Source organism: Polypterus senegalus, chromosome 1 (genome assembly GCF_016835505.1).
Source record: "Polypterus senegalus isolate Bchr_013 chromosome 1, ASM1683550v1, whole genome shotgun sequence".
Classification (NCBI taxonomy): Eukaryota; Metazoa; Chordata; class Cladistia; order Polypteriformes; family Polypteridae; genus Polypterus; species Polypterus senegalus.
This window is the reverse complement of record NC_053154.1, coordinates 275063052-275090300: the sequence shown is the minus strand read 5'-3', so window position 1 is coordinate 275090300 and position 27249 is coordinate 275063052. Positions and strand designations below refer to the sequence as shown.

The 27249-nt window shown below is 38.2% G+C and overlaps 1 protein-coding gene across 3 annotated transcripts in view; it reads left to right on the top strand.

The window, feature by feature from the left end:
* LOC120542326 (spondin-2-like) overlaps positions 1-26969 on the top strand; it is a 30379-nt gene extending 3410 nt beyond the window's left edge. Inside the window, exons 2-4 of one of the 3 annotated variants that reach the window (XM_039774725.1) lie at positions 12641-12840; positions 16774-17206; positions 26605-26969. In XM_039774725.1, coding sequence (XP_039630659.1) covers positions 12641-12840; positions 16774-17206; positions 26605-26651 — 680 coding nt within the window. In that variant the 3' untranslated portion in view covers positions 26652-26969. Of the gene's footprint in view, positions 1-12640; positions 12841-16773; positions 17207-22099; positions 22938-26604 lie in introns of those variants that run through there. The other 2 variants (XM_039774707.1, XM_039774716.1) reach the window with 2 other exon arrangements.
* Positions 26970-27249: the final 280 nt, after the last annotated feature.

Genomic DNA, 27249 nt, shown 5'->3' with positions numbered 1-27249 from the left:
ACGCTGACTGGTGGTCTCCCCCAGTCCTTCTATCACACTGGCCTCCCAGCCGGTTATTATTACTTGATCCAAACCTGCTGGGATGCCAGTTCCTACCTTCTGACAGGCTGGCCTCACATCCAGGTAAAGAACCTTGGCTCATCCTGACCGGGTCACCCACCACTGTGCATTGTCCTTCTCACTATTTATCTGTCTATCTAATCTAATCTAATATGTTAGCTGCATTATATCTATTATTAGAATTTTTGATAGTAATAAGGCATGAAGTGTGAAACAGAGTGGGATATAAAATTTTGATAGGAATTAAAGTGCATTAGTTCATTTGTTATTATAGATGTTTATTTATCAGAGTAGGTCTGTATTAGAATTTACAATTGCTTAGATTTGTTTCCACCTTAATAGTTAATACAGCTTTTCTCAACCTTTAAGTATTTGCGACCCGAGTTTTCATAAGTTTTAATCACCCCCCCAACATTTTTGAAATGTAGATGCATATTTTATTACTGTATACCTACTTAACTTTTATCGATATTTATCTAATTCTATATTTATTGTTCTAGTATCAGAATGTAGTTTAAGTTAATTTGTTTTGGTTTCAGTAGATTTTTTTTCATATTTTTGATTCGTTTTCTTTTTTTCACATCTTCACGCCCCCTTTTTGTTACAGCCCCTAGACCCCCCCCCCACAGGTTGAGAACCACTGAGTTAATATTTACTCGATTAGCTAATGTTTTTATGTTATATCATTGGAATATATATATATATACATTGGAACCTCGGTTTGCGAGCATAATTTGTTCCGGTAACGTGCTTGCAATCCAAAGCACTCGTATATCAAAGCGAATTTCCCCATAAGAAGTAATGGAAACTCAGATGATTCGTTCCACAACCCAAAACTATTCATATAAAAATGATTAATACAAAATATAAAGTAAAAATACATAAAACAAATTAACCTGCACTTTACCTTTAAAAAGAATCATGGCTGGTGTGAGTGAGTTTCTAAACTCATGTGGGACTCCACCCAACGCGACGACACGCGGAAGAGTGTCCCAAAGCAATCACAGTCTCTCAGCGCTGTAGCAGTTCGCCGTATAAGCGCATCCAAAAAGATCACAGACATGCTATAAGCGCCTGCCGTCAATTGGTGATACAAGGAACATTATAAAGATCCAACTACAATAAATAACAGCGCTGTTGCTGTTTCAAGCTGAAGGCGGCTGGTGTTGTTAAAGTACTGAGACTCAGCTTTGTGTTTTGGGGCGCAAGATGGGGACTCGCACTTCACAGCACACACGTGTGCGCGTGCACACACACACACAGTCACAATGCTGTAGTAAACAGTATACGCTCGTACGGATATTGACTATATGAGTGAGGCACACAGACTCAGACTGAGAATAGGAGACAATTGCCCTCAAGAGAAAAGAGAAAGAGATGCGCTGCACGCGAGCAAGAGAGATAAGGAGAGAGAGAGAGAGAGAGACGCGCGTGCGTGCGAGATAGAAGAACCATCAGCTCAGTTGTGATCACATGACGCTCAGCAGACAAAGTGTATCCATACTGCTCGTATTGCAAGTCATCGCTCGTTTATCAAGTCAAAATTTATTAAAAAATTTTGCTCGTCTTGCAAAACACTTGTAAACCAAGTTACTCGTAAACCGAGGTTCCACTGTATATATATATATATATATATATATATATATATATATATATATATATATATATATATATATAAAATCATGTATACAGTAGCTAACCAGTTAGCAACTTAGGGAAAGAATGCCTGTACTGTACTAAATATTATTAATAGTTTACAGTGTATATAGGGCATACCATGGATTGCTACAGCAGTTATGTTTTCAGTTAATTCATTCATTCATTCATTTTCTTTCTTGGCTTATCAAACTCACTTGCACAGAATATTAGCGTCTATTATAGCAACATCAAATATGAAGTAGGAGCCAGCCTTGAATAGGCCATCAGTCCATTGTTAAGCACGGCTCAGATCCACACATGCTCAGTCACATGCATATACAGTAATGTGAATGTATACTTCTATTATAATTTCCTGTTTAAATTATATAAATTAAGCATTATTTGAGTAAACAACATTCATCCATTTTCGGTTAACAGTCAGAGCAGGTTGAGTATGAGCAACATCTTATATAGAGTGCAGTTGGTAAGGACCAGGAACATAAAGACTTCCTTCATCTTGCATGGTACTACTTTTGTACATGATTCATTTGCACAAACGTACACACACACAGACATACACTAACACACACCAGGGAAATGTGGCATCAGAGGAAGATACAGCAGTTCCTGTCATAATTGTTACAACAGTAGAGAAGGAATTAAAAAAAAAAACTTGCACATAAAGCATCAACATTTAAATATTTAAATCAGAGATATCTAGAAATGATTCACTGGTAAATTTAAGACAAGAGTACTTTTTGAGTAGTACTTGTGTTTACTAAAATAATGCTACAGTAGCTCTTGCCTAAAACCGTCTGTTAAAATGCCCTAAGAGGGCTGCATTCCATACAAAGACCATCAGGTGTATTGTCTGCACGCTGTGGCTCATTAGCACCAACTGAATCCTGCAGGTGAGGATGAGCTGAACAGACATGTAAAGAAGCCTGCCGTTTATAGAATTCTGTTATGTTCTTTCTTTTTTCTAGTCAACACATAATTTTATTTTCATTCCAGCTTGCAAGTCTCAGTTATTTCTAATGAGCCACATCAAGTCTCCCAGAAGCAGCCCCATATATGCAAGCAGGCAGTTTTCAAAATATGCCACGAGTGGAAAACGGCTCTTTTATTTGAGCTCACCAAGTATGAGAAAGAAAAACTAGGATCCTTTATTATCAGTGATGAAGAACAGCAGCTTTCCAGTGAATGAAGGAGAAAATAAACATAACCCCAAAACAGGAGAAAAATATGTTTTCATTCAAATAAATGTCCTGAACACTGCATGATATCTCTATAATTTTTTTTTTTAACCTGTGTGTTATGAAAGTACAAAACACAGATGTTTCCTTTAACAATGTAATACATTATATTCTTCGGTCTGTTAACAAAGACGTCTTTATTTATGTTTGTTAATTTGCTTTTTTGCATCTATGTATGTGCTGACAAAAGATTTCCAGGTTGTGGCCTTGACAGCTCCCAGTTTTAGTTTAGCATATTAAAGTCACTTTAGAACATCAGAAAAATTTAGATGAGAAAAGTCCATTCAACCCATCAAAGCTTGCCAGTCCTATCCACTTAATTCTATCAAAATAACCTTAAGCTGAGTTTTAAAAGTCTTTAAAGTCCTACTGTTTATCATGCTATGTGGGAGTTTATTTCATTTGTCTATGGCTCTCTGTATGTAGAAAAACATCCTAATGTTTGTGCAAAATTTACCCTTATTAAGTTTCCAACTGTGTCCCCGTGTTCTTGTTGAACTCATTTTAAAGTCTCAATCATCTGTACTAATCCCCTTTGTAATTTTAAACATTTCAATCATGTCACCTCTTCATTTTTTTTGCTTGCACTGAAACGGTTCAACTATTTCTTTCTTTATTCATAACTCAGCCCCTACAGTCCTGAAATCGGCCTAGTCACTCTTCTCGTGCTCCTATATAGACCAAAATTGTACACTCTACTCCAGATGAGGCCTCACCAGTGTGTTATAAAGCTTCAGCATAACTTCCTTCGACTTGTATTCTACACACTGTGCTACATAACTTAACATTCTGTTAGCCTTCTTAATGGCTTCTGATCACTGTCTGGAAGTTGATGGCGACGAGTATACTATGACTCCTAAATCTTGCTCATAAAGTGTACTTTCAATTCTCAGAACTCCCAAGTTTTATTCAAATGTAACATTTATACTTCCAATGTGTAATACTTTACATTTACTTACATTAAATTTCATCTGCCACTTGAACGTGATTATGGTCATGACGTTAAGGAGTCTGTACAACCTGAGAAAGCATTCTTAAACTTTGACTGATGCATTTGAAAACAACATACAAGATTTAATGAGGAAAATTTACAGTATCACAAGAATGACTGCTGCTGCTTAGCTTAAAAGAGATAAGGTGTGAATCCAGGGCTGGCCATTATGTGCCTGGAGTTTGCCCCTACTCCCTTTCCTTATATGAGGTTTTATCCCATATTCTAAAAATATGAAAGATCAATTGATCTTTGTAAACTGGCTTGATGTAAGTGAGTTTGGGTGTGTGTGTGTGAGAACAGCTTATAATGGACTGGTTCGCCATCCAGGGCTGATTCTATCCAAGGCGGCCAGTGCTCCAGGGTACGATCTGTCTGCCTATGACCCTGAAGTGACAAAGCAGATTTTTCAGTGCTATATTGTTTTCCCTGCGATGGGCTGGCACCCTGCCCGGGGTTTGTTTCCTGCCTTGTGCCCTGTGTTGGCTGGGATTGGCTCCAGCAGACCCCCATGACCCTGTAGTTAGGATATAGCGGGTTGGATAATGGATGGATGGATATTGTTTTCCCTCATTTATGGTAGAACTGCTGCTTAGATTTAGTGTGATTTTCTTGATTTGAAGAAGTTAGAGTAATTTATATTTAAGAAAGCTATTTGAATTTTCCATATTCCAGCATTTCTAAATATTTGGTAAGTAAATAATTGTGGAGTTTATTATTGAGGGAGTTAACAGGAAACATGACCATACTGACTTGTATTTAACTTAATGGCTAAAAGGTGCAAATCCACATGTAACGCAGAGCAAGTGATTTCACTCTTTGAGGGCTGAATATTTTTTCCAAAAACAATGGTTTCACACAGATATCAACATAAAACGTCTGTTGCTGCATGCTGTGGCTGCCAGTTTACCAAGAATGTGCAGCAGGCTTGCTGCCAGGCTGTCTTTGCTTGGCTGGGACAGCAGCAGCGGCGGTCACTCTGGTTTCTGCCACTTGTCATTGTTAAGTGTCAGTCCTCCCTGGCGAACACTGTCAGTACCACGACTAGCTGGGGACTGATCAGCTGAAGCTGGAACCTCACATTCGTTTTCGATCACTTGTATCAAAAACTGAGTCCGACAAGTCATAAGTCCAGTTCAGAGATAATAGGCAAAACGTCGTCCACGGAGTATTTTGCTTTAAGCATTCACTTTCATCTCTCGCCAGATGTTAGTGCCATTTTTGCCGTTGCTACTCACGCGAGCGCAGGAAATCTCAGTCAAACCAATGAATCTAACTTTCCTTCTAGCAAAGAGAGTCCAACTAAAACATAATGGTTGGAGTTGTCACAGTTTACAGTTGATTACAATTGTTAACACCTCCTTTTGACAAAAGTCTACATCAGCCCTGAAAGAGCTAACCTGTCTGAGACACTTTTATCAGGACAATGGAAGAAAAAAATTTGGAATGGCATAAAACATGAACCACGTATATACTTGTTGTGAACGCTGGCCCCGGCACAGACAGACGGACAACATATTTTCACCCAACACACCGTTTATTAACACTATTTACAACTATAAATGTCCAGTGCACACTCACAAACCCCAGTGCTGCTGGCACTGAATCCCCCAAAGTCCAGGGCCCACAGTTTCTGTGCCTTGCTTCCTGGCCGCCTCCTGTCCTCTTTCAAGCTCCGTCCTTCTGCCTCCCGACGTCCACCACCGACTGGAGGGAGGCCTATGGGAACCCGGACGGGTTCCAGCTGCTCCCCGGCACTTAGCGGTGGCCCCACCCCTGTGTGGCGGAAGTGCTGGCTGCGCACTCGGAAGCCGTCCGTGTCTCCCCGGTCGTCTTCCCCCCGGCACTTCCTGGTGTGGCGGAAGTGCCGGGCTCCCGGGATAAACAGGCACTGGGGCGCCGCCTGGCGGTGGCCACGGGTCTCTACAGGGCTGGACTTCAAAGCCCCCTACCCGAGGCCCCCTGCATAACCAGGACGGACGCCCCCACTCGGTCTGGAGGAGGCACGCCCTCCTCTGGTCCTCCAAAGCGTCCCGGCCGGGCTCCAGCCCCAGCCGAGGACCATACGGGATAAACCGGCATCGGGGCGCCGCCTGGCGGTGACCACGGGCCCCTACAGGGCTGGGCTTCCAAGCCCTCCACCCGTGGTCGCCAACAAAACCAGGACGGACGCCCCCTCGCGGTCTGGAGGAGGCACAAGCCCTCCTCACGTCCTCCTGGGCGTCCCACATTGTGTTTAATTAACTAAAGTATCTCAGAATTATTAAAATAATTTATATACAGGTTACTTACAAGATGAAGGAAACATAAAGCATGCGCATGATTTTGAAAGCAGGTGTTTCCACACAGATATAGTCATTGAGACAATTAGGACATTATTGACTTTAGCTGTGGCAGCCGGTGTCTTATATAGAGCTGTCAGGTAACTGTTGATTTAATTAAGGAAATACCTGAGAGGACTGATAGATTGGGATTGAAGTAAGGGAGAGGAAACAAAGACACAAAAACAAAACATAACTGAAAAAAATGACAGTAAAAGCCTAACATGGAGAATCAAACAGTACGGAGAACAAATAAGACATCAGACAACAATCCTGATGATTTCCCCAATTTACTATAATAATCAAAGAATGATGACTAAGATGTTTTATGAGTCATCTTTCATAGCACCTGAGCCTATTCTGCGGATCTTATTGGGGACTGAGCAATATACAGCAAACAATATCTTGTTCAGTGGGAAGTATAACTGAAGCATTGATATGCGTTACTTCTAATTGTCCCAGCTCATTCATTCATGTATTTAAATCTTTAAATGGGATTTTACCCATCTTACCTTTAAGCAAAATGAAATTGCTGCATAAATGTTCACTGTTGTTTTTAGCTGAATTTCTGGAGTCAGTCTGTTAAGCTTTTTTAGGCAGGTGTGCCGTAATCAGCTTTTTTAATACAAGGATTGTCTCTGACCTCAGGTTCACATTAGGATGAAAGCATATGGCTGATGGCACTGTCATGTGTGAAAACTGGAAGAATCTTGATGTTCTTAATGTACTCTCACTGGTATATTCAATATGTAGCACCAAATATTTTTAGTCTTGCCTGTTTTCTCTCATACTTCTATTATCAATTGGTACCTGCCTTTTTACTTTAAATAGCATTCTATTTATATAGTATGTGATGCTGTCATAAAAATATGTATGTGGGAGGTTACATGTACCTAAAAACATAATAAAAACTTAGTGTACATAGAGCAGAATGTTGAGCATATTGGGCAACACTTCAGGCCACACATACCACCATCAAGACACATCAGTATACATTATAAACAGAGAAGCCAGAGGGAGCATTAGTATGTTGGGTTGCCAAATCAGCAGTCTCCATTTAATAAAGAAAATTGCAAAAGAAAATAATGATGCAGAAAGTAGCCCCAGTACAACATCAACTGGTAGATCTGTTATAATATCTTTGACTAAGGGGATTTTCTCCCTCATGGGAACAGCGTCCAGGATGAACACCGGCTTCCAGTGACTTCAATTATTTCAGGGATGGAAGGGGTGGAGCTTTACCCTGGAGGGAAGAAGTGAGATCAGTTTGCCTGAATAGTCCTCCTTCTCTCTAAGGGAAACAATACAGAGCTTCATCCTTGTCCTTTCCCATTCTTCTTAGCTTAAAGTCTACATGTGTGATAAATGAATGCAGACCAACTGCATTCAGACCTTCAGACTGGCAAAATATGACACTATGTGAATCTGAACATGAGATAATATAACTAAACTCATCAGTGGAACACTGCCAAACCATGTTATTTTCATACTTAGTAGTCTTAGTTTAATATATCATACAAACAACATCTGACAAGTATCAGTCAAAAACACTTTTTTGAATTTGATAGACTAATGAAGGATATGAAGAAACAACTAGGCTGATAAGACAGCCCACAGTTACTGAAATGATGTAAAAGTGTGATAGAAAATATTGCATATTGAGTATTGGAAGAGATTACTTATCTGGGTTCCAGTATTTTTGGCAAAAACCAAAAAACATTTATTAAAGTGCACACAGAATAAAAACATTGAGTAACTGTGGAGAATAACAAATTCAAGTGATCTTGGAAGTTCCAGCCTTATCTGATCAATACTGATGGCAAGACTGTCTCATGAGGCAATGGACTCTTCATAGCAGGTGAGAAAACTGTAAACAGAAATTGTGATGGTTCAAGAAATATTCTCCCAACATGCAGTTGAATCCCCTCTCCAAAACATTACTTCCATGAACATCAGTTACTTATCTGGTACTGGTTATTTCCAGCAGGATACTGTATTGAGGGCAGCACAGTGGTGCAGTGGTAGCGCTGCTGCCTCACAGTAAGGAGACCTGGCTTTGCTTCCCAGGTCCTCCTTGCATGGAGTTTGCTTGTTCTCCCCGTGTCTGTGTGGGTTTCCTCCAGGTGCTCCGGTTTCCTTCCTCAGTCCAAAGACATGCAGGTTAGATGCATTGGCTATCCTAAATTGTCCCTAGTGTGTGCTTGGTGTGTGTGTGTGTGTGCCCTGCAGTGGACTGGCATCCCGCCTAGGGATTTGTTCCTGCCTTGCGCCCTGTGTTGGCTGGGATTGGCTCCAACAGACCCCTGTGACCCTGTATTAGGATATAGCAGGTTGGACAATGACTGACTGACTGACAGATACTGTATTGAAGATAATGAGGACTTTATAGTGACATCTCCAACTTATTGGCCTGCTCAGCTATAAAATCTCATCCCATTTCAGCATCTGTGGGATGAGGTGGAAGAATCTGCTTGCATACAGGCATCTGGGAGACAAAACTGCACCTTCTGCCTGTGAGGATTACAATTGAATTTTTTTTTTTTTACATTTAATTGAATTTATTAAAATCAAGTAACATTCCATATAAGCAAGTCACACTTGACAAAAATTAATTCAAATCAGCCCCCATCCATGAAGGGAAAAAAAGGAGGGGAGAGAATCCTTTTCCCAATGTAAATGCTTATTCTAAAATGTTTGGATCCTGCCAGGTTTTTAAAAAGTTTTGAACAGATCCTCTAAGTGAGAATTAGATTTTTTTCCAATTTCAAATGGTATATAAGATCAGTTACCCACTGACTTCAAAGAGGTGGGCTAGAATTTCTTCCAGATGAGCAAGATAAGTCTACGTGCCAATAGTGAAGTAAAGGCAATTACAGTTTGTTTGATCTTTTCCACTTTAAGCCCATCTGGGAGTGTAACACACACAACTGTTAGTGGATTAGGAGGGCTTGTGTCACCAAGGCTGTCTGAAAGGCACTTAAAGATTTTGGTCCAAAATTATGTTAATATGGTGCACACCCAAAACATATGGCCCAATGAGGCTAGAGCTCAATTACAATGTTCGCAGGTTGGATCTTGCCCTGGAAACATTTTGGATAATATTAAATGAGACAGATGTGCTCGATAAAAGATTTTAAGTTGAATAATAAGTTGAGCTCGAGTGAATTCTGTGCATGTCTGACCTTCCACTCCTTTTCTGAAATGTTGAGTAAAAGATCCTTTCCTACTGTACTCTGGGATCTTTGAAAATAAGGGACTTTAAAATGTTTTTATATATTACAGAAATGCTGTCTAGAGCTCTCAAGACTGATGAATATTTCTTTTGGAATAGAAACAGGTGGGAGGTGAAGAAAATTGGGCAGATTTTGTTTAGCAAAGTTTCTAATTTGTAAATAGTGGAAAAAATGTGTTAAGTTTGGAGTGTAATTGTTCAAAGGATGCAAAGACGTTATCTACAGTATGTACAGATCTGTAGGTGATTTAATCCCGTATGATTTCCAAACACTAAAAACTGCATACATTTGAGAGGGTGGTAAAAGTTGGTTCTCATGCAGAGGTGCCACAGATAAAAGCTTCTCTATCTTGAAGTACTTTTTTACATTGGTTCCATATTCTGAGTGAATGATGCTCAATTGGGTAGTTAGCATATTGACGATACAAAGCAAGGAATATAAAGAAGTACTTCAGGATTTTATTTCTAATGTGGACCAAGAGTGTGTATGTTCATCTTTTTGTGTTAATGTCAAGGTTTTTATAGCTTGTGTATTTGCCACCCAGTACAAAACTTGAAAGTTAGGTAGAACCATGCCACCTTCTACCTTAGATCTTTGTAGGATCACCCTTTGGATATGTGGAAGTTTAAAATTCCAAATAAACGAGGTTATGATTGAATCTAACTTCTTAAAAAATGATTTGTTAATGTATACGGTGATGCTTTGAAATGGAAAAAGAAGCTTAGGAAGGATATTCTTCTTGACAGTGTAAATTAATCCAACTAAAGTAAGATGAAGGGTAGACCATCTATGCATATCTTTCTTATGTTTTTCCATGCAGACAGCAAAATTTTGTTGATTAAGATCTTTATGTTTACTTGTGATGTTTACCCCTAGATATTTAAACTGATCTGAAATGATAAAAGGGAAGGTGTCCAATCTAATATTGTGTGCATGAGAATTCACTGGAAAAAGTACACTTTTATTCAAATTAATTCTGAGACCAAAAATCCTTTGAAATTCTGTTTGGACTGCAGGCACAGTATTTTGTGGATCTGATATATATATATATAGTACCATATTATCTTCATATAGTGATATTTTCTGTTCAAGTCATTCTCTGATAATACCCTTTACATCAGATGCATTTTGAAAGTGAACTGCCAATGGCTCAATGGGAATTGCAAATAGCAGTGGTGACAGGGGGCATCCTTGTCTAGTGCCACATTATTGTTTTAAGTAGTCTGAAATAATATTGTTAATACAAACTGAAGCTTCTGGACTAGTACACTAGTTTGATCCATGCACATATGTTCGGACCAAACCTAGATTTGTCCAAGGTAGTGAAAAGGTAGTCTCATTCAACCATATTAAATGCTTTTTCTGCATCCAACTATAATAATTTCTCCAGGGCGTTAGACTTTGTGAGTGAATATATTACATTAAACAGGCATTGAAGATTGGAAGCTAAGTGTATGCCTGTAATAAATCCGGTTTGGTCTTGTGATATTACCAAAGGAATCACTTTCTCAATCCATCTAGCCAGAACTTTGGAGAGTATCTTAACATCATTATTCAGAAGTGAGATTGGTCTGTATGATGCACATTGTAATAAGTCCTTATTTTTATTAGGAAAGACGGTAATTAATACTTGGCTAAAATTCTGAGGTAGAATTTTATTGTTTATAGCTTCTGTAAATGTTGCTAATGAAAGAGGAGTTAATTTAAATAAATTATTTTTAGAAAATTAAACAGGTAGCCATCAGGCCCTGCTGATTTCCTACTCTGAAGTGAGTTTATAGCATCTTGTAATTCTGAGAGTGTCACAGGTTTATCCAGTTCCTCTGAACTGAGAGTATCTAGCTGTGGTATCTGTAATGCATCCGGAAACTTATTAGATTGTGTCTTGTCTTCTTTAAAATGAGTAGAACATAAGGACTTATAGTAGTCTCTAAATGTGTGCATTATATTTTTATGGTCAATGATTTTGTCTGTGTTGGTAATTACTGGTATTGCATTGTGAACTTCCTACTTGTGGATTTGTTGAGCTAAGATCTTATTAGCCTTCTCTCCATGTTCATAGTAATGATGTCATGATTTGAAAATGAGTTGTTCCATTTCTTTTGTTGTCAAGAGGAGGAGTTCTGAATTCAGAGCATGTGTTTTCCTATAAAGTGCCTCATTTGGAAACCTGGCATGTTCTTGATCTATTCTGATAATTTTACTGATTAACTCTGATGCCTTCTTGGTTTCCGATTTATTTTTGTGGGAGAGATATGAAATAATCTATCCTTTTAGAAATGCCTTCAGAGTTTCCCAGAGTATTCCTGTAGAGACCTCTGAGGATGTATTTGTCTCTAAAAAATCACTTTGCTTGGATGTTACCTCTGTACAGTTCTCATCTGCTAATAAAAGTGGGTTAAGATGCCAGCTGCGAGATGAGTATGTGGGGCATAATGATTTGAGCTCCATGATCAAAGAGGCGTGGACAGAGATAACAATAGCGTGATACTTGCAAGATTTAATCGTGGGGCAAAAAAATTTCTATAAAGAAATAGGATTATAATTTCTGGGTGGCGCAGTGGTAGCGCTGCTGCCTCGCAGTTAGGAGACCCGGGTTCACTTCCCAGGTCCTCCCTGCGTGGAGTTTGCATGTTCTCCCCGTGTCTGCGTGGGTTTCCTCCGGGCGCGCCGGTTTCCTCCCACAATCCAGAGACATGCAGGTTAGGTGGATTGGCGATTCTACATTGGCCCTAGTGTGTGCTTGGTGTGTTTGTGTGTGTCCTGCGGTGGGTTGGCACCCTGCCCAGGATTGGTTCCTGCCTTGTGCCCTGGGATTGGCTCCAGCAGACCCCCGTGACCCTATTCGGATTCAGCGGGTTGGAAAATGGATGGGTGGATGGATTATAATTTCTATCCTCAATCCAAATACATGTAGCCTTTCTAACTGGTGACTTTAAATTGACTGGGGCTGATAAAGTAAATCTTTATGTAAATGTGCTCTGAATGATATACTTTCATTGTTAGTTTCTGCATTTTGATAGATACTTTCAGACAGGCTCTGGCTCTCTGTGACCCTAGGGTAGGGTTTGGCAAAGTATATGTAAAGGGACAACTCATAATAATGAGTAGAGCAAAATTTAATTGGTTTTTGTTTTTCAGGCTGTTCTCACAAGTCACCGGATTTCATTTGGACTGAAGGTGGGCTGGCATCGCAAGGGCTTAAAGTGTTTGTTGAGGATGGTAAATATGAATTATTGTCAAAGGAACTGGAATCAGATACTTGCTTCTTGATAGATGCCATTAAAGCGGGAGTAGGAAAGCAGAGCAGCACCATCACTCTGATGCCTGACTCTCCTCTGGTAAAAATTGTTTGTCTACATTCTATATATGTACATACAAGGAGTTTCTGTTTTAATACTGAACTTAATCCTATGCTGAGTAACATTTACACCTGCTCTTATTTCTGGAAAGTGAAAAGTTTATACGTAATTCATATTTAAAACTTAATTCAATTTAAAACACATAAATAATGAGTTACCAAAAATGCTAGTTTAAAATGCTGCATTTGGCAAAATGGTGCAATTAAAACAGTTATGTTAGATGTTAAGGTCTTGTTCTTCAAGAGAAGATAATAACACTGAAGTGGTAATTGTTGTGAACTGATGCACCAGTTTCTTCTGTGACCCTCCTCCACTAGCACGTGATGCCAACAGCTAGGCATCAATCAGTATAACCCAAGCCAAACTGGCAGACACTCACATCTCTTTCAAAGAAATTTATACACTATATGGTGACAGTCATTTAGCATTTTGCTTTATGCAGTCATCCATTCATAAATGCAATTAAAAGAGGCTGAATAGAACTGGCACTTTTGACTTGTGAGTTTTATTTCAGCAATGCAGAGGTCTCTAATTTTTCTGTAACTTTACCTTTATATTATTATGTAAGTAATTAAAATCATAAAGGCACATTTAATAACATAATCACAGAAATGTATAGGCTTGATTCCTTTCCAGTAGGAGATGCAATATACTGTATGTTAACAAAGTATACGGTATGATAAGTTCTGGGCAATACACACTTGGAAAAAAAGAAATACTCAGAAAATATAAATGTACTGTAAATTATACTAGAAGACTTTTTTAATGGAAATAAAACATTACTCTTATCTTAGATGTCTGAGAGGAGACCTGATAAAAACAATATTACATTATTCAGGAAATAATTAAGACTGATGTTAGCTAAAACTTTATGCAAGGCTACTCAACTTGGGCACAAGGGCTGGAACCTGGCCTAAAATAAATTTTACAGAAATGTCAGAAAACAGGATAGACTCTGGTTCTTCATTATCATGAGCTGGATCAAGTGGATTTAAAAGCAGTTACAAAGCATTTCTTCACACGAAAACTGTAAAATACATGGACATACATACTATGATATATAGATAGATAGATAGATAGATAGATAGATAGATAGATAGATAGATAGATAGATAGATAGATAGATAGATAGATAGATAGATAGATAGATAGATAGACCTGAAAGACTGACCTGGCATCTCTATACACGACAACTTTCTCCAGGCCTTCCCGGAAAATAAATACACTAGGACACTCAAGAAATATTATCCAAAATGCAAATTCTGGGTTTATTCTTCAGTCTTCTGCCAATGGGCAATGCTTGGTGTATTTCCCAAGGGAAGTGCACAAGACAAATCATATTCTATATTTCTAAATCACCTCAACTAGCTTATCTGAATCTGGAGGAGCAGATGTTTCTCTCCAAAAGCTGACTTGTTTGCCCTATCATGGGGTGTGAACCCCATAACCCTATGAAGGAACTTTATTTTAACTTTTTTGTACTCAGGATTTCATTTTTTTAGTCAGTACCCAGAATTTGTGGTCATATGTAAGGGTGAAAATGAAGACTGACAGGTAAATTTACAGGTTTGTCTGTGGACTTGCTCCTGCTTCACCATTATATTCTGGTACAATGTTAATAATATTGCTGCTGCCCTACCAATTCATTTATAACTTCCGTGATCACCCTCACTTGCAAACAAGACCCTTAGACACCTGAACTCTTCAACTTTTAAACTGCTTACCTACTGAAAATTAACTACCTTTTTCTAGGGGCTTTCTAGAGTTCACAACCAGATGAGGCTAAGAGGGCAATAACATCTACAATCAGTACAGATACAAACATTAGGTTCTCTAACCGAACGCCTTCCAAACCTCTGTTGCTCATTGATATTCTACTCTTGAAAATCATAAACATTTAGCAGTCAAGATTCACCTGTGAACCACATTAAATGATATCCACTTAATGCCAAGTATATGAACACAACATTTATGAGGATAGAATGGCATTCAACAGCAGCTCAGAACCCCATACTAATGTAGGACATTCCATTGTATACATAGTCATGAGTCTTTTCAAAATTCACATAGTACATATAGATGGGATTGCAAACTCCATGACCCCTGAGGTATTTGTGCTAGGAAAAAAGTCGGTCCACTGTTCCATGGACAGAATACACATTGCTCCTCCTGAAACTGAGGTTCAACTATCAGAGCAGTTTCAGTTCCAGTACCCCATCAAAGACTTTTCCAGGAAGAATGAGGAGTGTGACTCTAGGATATTCCAACAAAGTCATGTGCTAGTCTTGAGGAACTGTCCCCTTATAAAATTGCAAAACTATAGAGGAGGATTAGGTAAAACACTCAACAATATCTACAGCTATTAGCATTTCCAGCAAAGTGTCATTCTCTCCTCTGCAGAGTCTGAATATTGTAATCTCCATAGTAACCTTAAACAGGAAAGAGTGTATCTACTGGGTTTACAGGCTCCACAATATCCTCAAGTGAGATCAATGTTTCCAATATCTTGCTGAAAACAGCCAGGGAAATTTATTGTCTTGGTGGCCTACACATGGGCCTTCATTTCACCCACTGTTGCATCTGTCAACATTTTGCCCTACCAGCACCTGTCTTTAAAATTTGAGGATCTTCTTGATAACTTTGCATGGAGGTCCATTTTGTTTAGCTTTACAGCTTCCGTAGTACTATTTTCCTACTACAAGTCCTAGTGCTGTGAACCTTATTAGTATCAACCACCTTTTAGCCACAGCATCATGCAGCTGCATCCTGAGTAGGGACCATTCAAATTCTATGTCACTGTCCTCTACCTACAAGCAGAAGAGTCCTTCCAGAGTGGTAGTTGGACTTTTTTTGATCAGGGGCACTCATTAGTCATTCTTCTCCCAGGTCTGTTCAGCAAACACTCCTGTCTTATTCAGGTCTTCACCAAGTGCTGATAATTTTACAGCTTTGCAGCACCTTTATCCAAGTGTTCAGAATATATAGTCTCAAATCTGATGCCCTTTGGTAATCTGGCTCCAGGTGCACTACATGTATGAGCAACCCATTGTTCAAACATGGAGTTTGTTATGGACAATCCGTGACTATCCCAGAAGTTTTTAGCAATTCACTATTTAGATACAAACCAGGTGGGCCATTGCTCCATATTGCAAATTTGATGAGATTCATTGCATACATGCGGTGGCGCTGGTATAACATCCCTTATTGTCTGGAGTATCTCATGTGCTGAACACTTTAAATACCATTTCTTCTATTTACTGTTCAGTATGTATATATTCTCATTTGCTGTTCAATTCCCTGTATACGTCAGTCTGACAAAATTTCACAATACACAGGAAACTGCAGTCACCTATTTGTCTATTGTTTTTTTTCATTTATTTAATTGTGTTAATTTTACACATTTCTATTTCTACACCCAAAGTGTGTGTATGTATGTATGTATCTATCTATCTATCTATGTTTGTTTGTTTGTATGTATGTACGTATGTATGTATTTATTTTTTTATTTAAAGTATTTAGAATCTATCTATCTATCTATCTATCTATCTATCTATCTATCTATCTATCTATCTATCTATCTATCTAGCTACATGCTAAAATACCACCAGTTGCATCATACATTTATTTGAATCAGAAGTCTTTATTAATAGTGATTACTAATAAGTCTGTACTATAGTCGACAATGCACACCATTTTTCCTTTTGGATCTTGGATGAGTTTGGTTTGAGTCAATGAAAAGTCAACTGTAAACGTTTTGAAAATAAAGAATTTCTCTTTGAGTTTTTTTAGCTGTCAACATTAAACCTTACCTTATATTGTCTTGTTTTCTTTTTGCGTTCAAAGATTAACTTCTCTTTCAGACATCCTTACAAGTCAGTTTACTTAAGATGAGATGATCTTCTTCAATTTTAGATTTCCATCTTGGCCCGCATAATTCCAAGTCCAGATTGGTTTGTTGGAGTCAACAGTCTAAATCTTTGCAAAAGTGGTCATTGGGAGGAAGTTGTGACTTTTGATCTTTATCCTTGGGATGCAGGAACAGACAGTGGTTTTGTTTTTTCTTCTCCAAATTTTGCCACTGAGCCCCAAGAGCCAATTTCCCCCATTACAGCACAAAGTCCTGCTCATCCTGCCAATTCATTTTACTATCCTCGTTTACAAAAATTACCAAGATTGGGCTATTTAGAGTTTCGTCTGTTATCTACACAAATGGTTAACTACAATGATAGCCTGATGGATAGAGAAGCCAATCAAACCAAACCATCTTCTGCCCAGAGGACAGAAAAGGAGTCTTCTATCAACAGTGAAGTTGTTAACGAAAATTCAGAAAACAAGGCAATGAAAGGTAAAGTAGACTGCAAACAAATTTTAATCAGATTAATTAATGTTTAAATTAGTGTTCTTACATTCAACTGCACAATAAGTAAGAACATTCTAAAAAGAGATATAAGATGTAGCTATTTGTAAAGAGTAAACTTTGCCATTATTTAAATTTTAAGTAGTTAACTTATTGCTTAATGTTTATTCATTCTTTCTCTTCATGCATTGTACTGTGCTTATGTTACGTATGGAAAGTTTTAGAAGTACTGTATGAAGTAATCAGTAAAACTCTTACATAATATAAAACCTATTAACTGAAAATTTCGTAAACAATATTGTATAATTATTTAGTTAACACCAGCACCCAAAGCTTCTAAATGAAAAGCATGCAGTACAATCAGACACACATTTCTATTACTAGGACAAAGCAGAGGCTTTGTAGTTAGCACCTCTGATAGATGGATCCAATACAGTGGGCTTGTATTCCACTTTCAATTTCAGTTTGAGTGGAGTTTACATGTTCTGTGGATTCATACACCTCGCTTAGTAAGCCAAGAGGTAGCGTCAAAAATAAACCAAACTTCATATACAGAGCACTGTTAAAAATAAAGGTGCCAGAGTGGTTCTTCGTAGCGATGTCATAGTGGAGCCATTTTTGGGTCCCAAAAGACCCATCCAGAAATAAGATTCTATTTATTTAGGTCTGTAAATAATCATGACTAGATGGTAATAGATTTGTGAAATACAAATGGGACCTGATTTTAAAAGGACCCCCATTGCAAACAATAACACAAACTAAATTCTGGTTTTCATAATCTGTTACTGTAGTGTTCTGCCAGGTAGCCTACCATACATTAAATATTTCATTTTCTTCCTTTACATATTAGGACAATTTTTCAAAGCACAAAGAGTGAACTTCATGTGCAAAGAACCCTTCTCAGAATGAAATGGTGCTTTATCTATCAATAGTTTCACAAGGAACCATGCAACCCACTAAAGGATCATACAATGCATTAAAGAACCATTATTTTTAAGAGTGTACTGCAAAGCAAAGAGTGCTGGGACAGCAAAAAATCATAAAATAAGATGCACAAATTTAGAATACTAAAAGTTTACATCCAGCATGTATTTCATTTATGCTGTTTGTTTGTTGTCTGTAAATGTGTAAAGCCACCACCAACCCCAAGTCTGAATGGCCCTTGTCAAAAAACGTCAACTTAGACTGATACGTGTAAAAAATGTGTTACGCAGCAGTATATCTACCAGAAATAAAGAACAATTTTCCATTTAGAAAAATACTATCAGTGTATACCATCTAATCATGGAGATGATGCTTCACAAGGATGTTGACAGGTGACTAATGAGAAGAATAAAAATCATCTTTTACATTCATTGGTCTTGGTCCTTTTACAGCACCCTCTACTTCAACGTCTTCCTCTGTTGGCTTTTTTTTGACAAAAAAAGACCTGTTATTTTTCATGTCAATGTCCATTTGTTAAATTTTTTTTAAAAGCCTTGGTGAAACTGTACATGGAATGTACATTTAATATAAATAACATGCTTTATTATAAAAAAAAGTCACTAAAGCTGACCAATTTAAACCAAACATTGTGCAATTTACTAGATAACTACAAAGTAAATAATAATAAATGAATACAGAAATGATGGTAGATGGGGCGGCAGGGTGGCGCAGTGGGTAGCGTTCCCTGAGTTTGCATGTTCTCCCCGTGTCTGCGTGGGTTTCCTCCCACAGTCCAAAGACATGCAGGTTAGATACATTGGCAATTCTAAATTGTCCATAGTGTGTGTGTGTGTGTGCCCTGCGGTGGGCTGGCGCCCTCTCCGGGGTTTGTTTCCTGCCTTGTGCCCTGTGTTGGCTTGGATTGGCTCCAGCAGACCCCTGTGACCCTGTAGCTAGCATATAGCGGATTGAATAATGGATGGATAAATGGATGATGGTAGATGATATGTAGCAGTAGGAGATAGCATGTCTGGCCCCTGCCTGGTTGCTCTCTTTGACTTGAGTGAACAGTAATAACGTTTAGCAGCATTGGCCTTTCCTTCTGCCTTGTTTGAGGTGCTGATCCCTAGGCAAGAAACACATAAATGCCATATAGCTGACCAGGGCATAGTGTATGTGTTTTGTGAAGAGTAAAGGAGATATACTGTTTGTGACTAGCACAATCATTTAGTAAGTAAGAGCATTTCATTCAGGGTCGCTGAGGCTAAAGCTGTTATCCAGGAAATAAAAGCACAAAACAAACAAGGCTCAGGCATTTGGTGTACAAACTCCTATAAATGGGTTTACATAAAAAATTAGTAGTCAGGGGAATACTTAAATCAAAAACCTGAAATTCTTACCAAGACATATTTTATTCTTAATCGTGAAAGAGTCTTTTATTTACTTTAAAGCAAAGTTCAGACAAGAGAGCCTCCTCAACACCTCGCCATCAAATAACCTGGCATTCATTAGGAAACTGATTGGCACATGCGCTCAATATGGTCTGTAGCAATCAGTACGGCGCAAACATTAGATGATGTGATCAAACCCTGACCAAATAAATATAAAAATAAAAACAGAACAATAAAAACCATGAGTAAAAGATAACCCAAACACTCTAAAACTCATCTAGATCAACTGGAGATTATGAAATTATATAAGATAAAGATTGAAAAATAGCAAGAAGCATATTATTTAATATTGCATTGGGAATATGAAGTAAACCATTGGTAATTTGTGAACAGGGAACAGTCACATTTTCTATATTTTAATAGCAAAATTCATTCTTTAATCTGGGAGGTTCTCTCATTATACATTCCCTCTGTTATGAATTTATTTGACTGCCAGTCAATAAGGTTTTCCTTGCTAGTGGTGTGGATCCAGTAAGCTGCTACAGTCAACATCTATTAGAATTTCACAGCGTAGCTTTGTATGTGGTACAGTATATTAGGTTTGCTGTTGTTGTATTTCAGAAATATGTACTGTACAATGGCAATTGCTACAATTTTACTCACTATGCTTCCAAACTGAGCTATGATTTACACTGAAGACATCGATTCTACACTGGGATGTAAAACAAAATGACATGGAGTTTAAGTTGTGGCCACTTGTTTACAATTTAACGAATAACATGTCTCAGAGTAAGTGTTGTAAACAGTAGGGGGTGCCACCGAGCCCCCAAACCCCAGACACACATGACCCACAAACACCTCTGGGTGCAAATGTAAGCATTGTTAATCCAGACAGCCCAATACAATTAAACTTACAGACAATATGGTATACAGCCTTTGAAGTTCTCCTCACTGCCTCCTGACTCTGACTCGTCCAAATGAGGCAGCAGACTTTCTTTTAAGCCTGACCCAGGAATTGTTTCTGGTCTCTTGTCCCAGTCATCTGGAGCAGTTCCAGGTTATGTGAAAACCAGGCAGTCCTCCCCTGACAGTGACCTCTGGTCGACCCCAAAGACCCCGACAGGGTTGCATTTCCAGACTCCATTTCCCACGCAACCCTGTTGGTGTTCTTATTGGGTTTAGCCCTGAGGAACACTGCCTGCCATGTTGGGGAATGACCTGCTCCTGGTGAGTCCATTTTCTCGGTCCTTCCATTATGGCCTTATGGCCAGGTATTAAAACCTTCTTTTATCCCGGCCAGGATGCCTGTCCTTCCTCCAGAGCACCCACAGTATGCATTAAGTGTTACAGTGCAGCAAGGCAATTACAGTTCCGCAAATTCAAATTAAATATATGTAACTGATTAAAGTATTTGATTAGACTTTTAACGACCAATTATTCTATGCAATTTCCATGTTTTTCTGATTGTAACACATAGATGAGCTGCCCATGATTTCTTAATGAATGTTCAGAAACAGGTAGTGTTTTGAAATTTTTGTAAGAGAAGACTAAAACCACCAAAAAAGTCTACCCCAAATGAATATAAAATTGAATTATTAATTTAATTTACTTGATGAATTTTAAATCCAAACATGTAAAAATTCTGCATTCAATAATCAATAATAACAAATATGGAAAGAGGGCGGCACGGTGGCGCAGGGGGTAGCACTGCTGCCTCGCAGTTAGATGACCTGGGTTCGCTTCCCGGGTCCTCCCTGTGTGGAGTTTGCATGTTCTCCCCGTGTCTGCGTGGGTTTCCTGCCACAGTTCAAAGACATGCAGGTTAGGTGCATTGGCGATCCTAAATTGTCCATAGTGTGTGTGTGTGCCTTGTGGTGGGCTGGCGCCCTGCCCGGGGTTTGTTTCTTGCCTTGTCCTCTGTGTTGGCTGGGATTGGCTCCAGCAGACCCCCGTGACTCTGTAGTTAGGATATAGCGGGTTGAATGATGGATGGAAAGAAATAAACAAAACAATTATAAAAACTAATCAGAAAAACTATTCAAAATTAAATAGCTAAACTAATTAACAAAGAAAGAGGCAGAAAAGGGAACAATCACAAAGAAAATGAAAGAACTGAAAAACAAAGAATAGATCTAATTACCCAAATCCATAAATACTCAAAGTCAATACCAGATTAAAAAAATCGAAAATAGAGATACCCAAAAGACGGCTAACTTTAATTCAAAGTGGTGAGTACAACAAATTTGCCAAAGAAAGTGCAAGCTAAGCTTACTAACGCCACAACAAGTTGCATATGCCAGGCTATGTCTTAATTAGACCTGGCATTATTGACAATAAAGAGGGCATGGGAGCAAGGATAAAGAGAAAACACAAATCAAAGACATAATAAAAGCTTCTGGTGGGAAATGACAAAAACAAAGAAGAAACTTTGCAAGACAGGACATGGCTGACATCCTGATGCGCACTGATCATTTGTTTATTGAACTAGTTAAGGCATTTTTCTAATTCTGACATATAAAACTTAATGTACAATTTCATACATTCTTTTCAACTTTATCATTTAAAGGTACACCTCTAGACTGTGAGGTGTCTGAATGGTCACCTTGGGGACTGTGCAGTCACACCTGTGGCAGTGGGTTGCGCCAAAGAACCCGTTATATTCTTCTACAGCCTGCAAATGATGGAGTACCCTGCCCTGAGCTGCTTCTCCTGGAACAATGTGAAGAATTCTTGTGTCCTTCGTCATACGTGACGGTGCCACCTGCCAATATGAAACAAAACACCACTGAAGCCCAAGCAACTGAACTTTCTTCAGCAGTTGATGTGCCGCCTACAAATGAAACTTTAGCTTTTGGTGAATTCCTGCAAAATCAGAATCATAGCAGAATGATTTTGGATGAAGAAATGAGATATAGAAATCTTAGTTTAAATGATAATTTTACTTTTCTAATATATAACGGAAGCATTGTGAATATCTCAATGTCCCCATGACAGTCCATAGCCATTCATCTTTAGTAAGTAAATTGCAGATGGATTTCCCTCTTTTATTTGAAGATTTTCTTTACATGTCACATGTCAATATGTGGGAATTCATTCTCTTTGTTCTGTTTCCTTATGTGTTTTTGTGTACCTTTTTTGTTAAAATATTACATATTATAAAAGTGTGTTTTGAATGTAGAGTAAACAGATGCACAAATGAATTGCAGAAAACTGTTCTGTGCTTTTTAAATCATAGCAGTAAATTATAATGTTGAATTTCTGTCACCTTAAAATTTTAAGTCTATCTAAATGTTTACAATTTGCTCACAATGTAAAGCATGTGTTAGGCTGTCAATTGTAGATATTATCTTATTATAAACATTTTTCTCATACACCATTTATCTTCTTCCAGATTTTATGAATTCCACATTAGGCCATTTCTTGCCAGTACTTGTTATTTAACACACTGTACTAATAAGTAATGTATTTCTATCTTCTCAAACAGAAGTCTTTATTAGTAAAGAAGACTCACTGCAGTGTTGCGTGAATATAATTGTAGTGTTTCATGCATTTGCAGTTGCTTGTGAATTCACCTTAAATTTTTGTGTGTATTTGCTCTTAGCTTATAGAATGTTTCACAGTTGAGGACAGTATAGTCAAGGGTAGCCATAACATAAGAAAGCATAGTATGTATGAGCCAAAGGCAGTAACATCCTCCTAATGGAGTGAACAGTTTTAATTATAATCTTTCTTTTGCATAGTTTTAGATTAAATTAATCATTTGCTTGCTTACCAGCTGAAAATGTGCCTTATATTTATAGTATTGTGCAAACATCTACATTTTTATATACTGTAAATCTTTCCTTGGATGTTTATGTTTGTCAGTAGAAAAGAAGAGATTTCAGATTACTTTATAGGTCTCTACCTCATGATTAGCGCATGATTACCCAAATATAACAAGCAATGATCAGTGATCAATGACAAAATGAGATGTTTGAACCAAACTGATTAACTGAGACAGAAGCAGAATGTATGGAAAGAATCAAAGTGGGAGAAGAACAACCAAACTAAAAAGTGAGGGTGTGGCAGATGTTATGGTCTAACCTTCAAATCATCAACTCTGATACAATGAAAAGAGTGAGTATGGCAACAAGACACAAGGTGGGCATTATGCATCAAAGCAGAATTTTCAAAACTGATAGGAGTTGGAGTTTTAAGATACACAAAAAAATGAGCAAGTTTGAGAACCAGAAACCCAACAGCCTGCCACAAAAAATAAGTGCAGCAGATGAGAGATAAATTAAACTGATGTCCCTTCCAAATCAGAAGAGGAACATCACTGCTGTCACCTCTGAAGTTACAGTGCTGCTATCCCTATTCAGTCCAGAGAAGTCTTGTCAAAAGTGGATTTCATGGAAGAGTTGCTGCCAAAATCCCATTACTTTAAAGTTGAAGTAAAGCCAATGACTCACCTATGCACAAAAATGCAACAACTGGGGTGCTGAGTAATTTGTAAACCACAATGGACGTTCCCTGTAGTCTTTGGGTTGTATTTTTAAAATGAAGTTTGGTGATTTGGTCAGAATTAATAGAATACTTGATGCTGAGAAATGAAGTACATGCAGATTTTCATCCATCGCACAATACCATCATGTCTAGTCAGTCCCCATTTCATTCTGCAGCAGGACCATGACCATCAGGTATGAAAGGACTATCTTCAGAAAGAAAAATATAATTGAAAAACAAAGAGTTGTACAACATATAGTATGGCCTCCACAGAGCCCTGTCTGGGAATACCTGAAGATAGAAAACAGCTAAAAACAGATGATTCATAAATAATCTACTAGCAATATACAATAGGAGCAACAATGAATACATTGTATTTTTATGCCAAATTTCATGCTAAATTGATCTTCATTTTAGAGAGAACTTAGGCATAAGAAAGTATATTAAATGACAGAAAAAGACAGAGTATGTGAATAAAAAAGAAGACCAGTACATTCATTGCATGTTCATATGTGTTCTGTAACAATTTAACACCATTGCTGGACAAAAGAAACTAGCTCTGTAAGTCACATATACTGAGTGAAATGCAGGTCAGCTAAAAATAAATGAAGGAGCTATTCTAATATTATAGAGAAATTACTAATATCTCAAAGTAAAGCTTTTGAACTTTTCTGCATTGAGTTAGGCTAACATTTCACAAGTGTAATTGCTCCATTTCTAATAAGTGTAGTATTATCATTTAATCCTGAATCCTTTTCATGAAGGAGGCCCAGAGTCTCAGATGAGATATAAAACAAAAGTCCTGACTCTCTGTGGTCATAAAAGATCCATGGGCAAAAGAGTAGGGTGTCCCCTAATATCCTGGCTTAATTGCCCACCACGGTCTTGTCTATTTTGGCCCCTAATCATCCCCTTTCTCTAACTGGCTAACTATCTCTCTCACCCCTTCACCAACTAATAGTTAATGTGCTGTAAATGTACTGGCACAAGAATGGCTACAATTGCATCATCCAGGTGGATTCTGTGGTTGTTTTGGTGGTTCCTCACTGCCTATATAAAATGCTTTGCGTAGATTAGAAAAGCACTATATAAATGTAATTATTATTATTAGTTGTCACGCATGCATGTCTGTGGATTACTTTATCAGCTCAGAGTAGGTATGAGACTCTTGGACAAGAGGGGACACTGGCACTAACAGTCCAGTCTCTTCCCTTTGCAGCTCAGAGTAGAAACCCTATGACGGTGAGTAACCCAGTCTTCATCGCTCCAAGATGTCCTGCCTCTTCTGGCTCAAACCACACAAAGGCGGTCATTCTGGGAAGGTGGTGTCTCAGTCTTGACCCTAGCCAACTAATACAAGATAGAGCCCCATGGACAGACCCTTAGCTATCAGAGGCCACATATCCTTTGATTGTTTTTCACATACTTATGCCATTATTTTGCTGCTAAAGCCATTTGTTTTCTTGTGTTTTTTTTTATGAAATGGGGTGGCCAGGTTGACACCCCAACTTTTCTTTGGACTTTGTCTGCCTCTCATGCCCAACATAGTGCTTAGAATAGCAATTCAGATCCTTTGCCTAGTCAGAGTCTGCATGGAGTTTCCCCTTCTATATCCAAACACATGCAAGTTTGATTAATTAGTGATTTCAAGTTGGCCCTGTGTGAATAGTTGCATGATTGTGTCTAGCGATGGAATTCTGTTCCATCAATGGTAATTTCCTGCATTATGCTCAGTGCTGCTGGGTTTGCTGCTGGAGACTGCGGCTGATTGAATTTGCTCTTCATTTCATTTTTGCTCGCATGGAATATATACAGTAATTTTCAAAGAAGCTGTCCTTTTCATCTTTGAGCACCCGTTGCTGACTTTTACCTCCATGGGGTCAGGCAGAAGATAAAGGGGGGGGAAAGTGGGGTGCCAAATTCTAACTAGTCTATAATCATTGTAAATAAAACATGAAAACCACCCTCTGCCACCATATGCCAATGTATTTGAATGTATTAATGAAAATATGTAAACATTCTGTGCTTTTCTTCTCACTGGCAGTCAAGCAGCGCCCTGTATGCATTCATGCACAATCTAACTTAAATAGGGAGATGAAGAACACCCCAAGGGTAATTCTCAGCTTCTTCAAAGAAGTGGGAAGTTGAATTTGAGATCTCACATTTTGTTCATTTTAACAAATGATTTGCTAATTAAATTAGTTTTTCAGACAAGGACACCTGCTTTATGTCTTTCAGGGCACCCCTTACACTTGAAAAACTAGGAAATGAATTCCTTTCTAATTATGTTTTGAATGTTTTGATTTAGTGTCCTTGAACATTTCAGTAAAAGGCCATTCATTTTTTCCATTATCTACGCTAGTGGGCTTCTCATGTCACTCATGGCACATAGATCACAAAAAAAGTGAGAAACTGAAAAGATTAAAACCCAATGGGACATAAAAATATATTTTACTTATGGTAGTAAAGCATTGTTAGACTTTTTAAACAATATTAAAATGCACATTTTGGACCATAAATTTAAACAGCATTTTAAATATTGATTTGTTGACATTCTGTAACAGCTTATTCCTTTGTTTGCTTTAGCATTGCCACAGTCAATCTGGGGAGCATTGGACTCAAGACAAGAATAAACCCGACATGTAGCACCGGACTGACTCCAAACCAAAATCTGAATCATCACCAACGTGCTTCCTAAAGTGCTTACAGAAAATGGCAGTGTTCAGACAAAATGAAGATTCCCATGGGGTCTGGCAAGACTTCACACAAGCAAGGTGTAGAGCTGTGACATAAAAGTGCTAACTAGTTCCGTTCCGTTCAGTTCAAGTTTTTATTTGTCATTCCAGCCATATCTAAAACACAGTGGGACAAAGTTGTGTTACTTAAGATCAGAAAATGTGCAAAAAGGGAAAAATTAAAAAAAAACACAAAAAACTAAACCAAAAGTCAACCCTTAAGTCCAACCGATACTTATGTAAAATAGTCAATTGAATACTACTGCTAAAAAAATAAATGATTATACTGTATGTATACAAACTAGCTTGTTATGTGCATGTTGCAGAGAGTTTAGCGGTCTTATTGTCTGTGGAAAGAAGCTATTGTACATTCTGGCTGTTCTTGATTTTATGGAGCGATATCTCCTACCAGATGGAAAGAGCTTGAACAGTTCGTCAGAGGGGTGTGAGGAGTCTCTCACAATGGATAGGGCTTTCTTCTGACATCTGTCCTTAA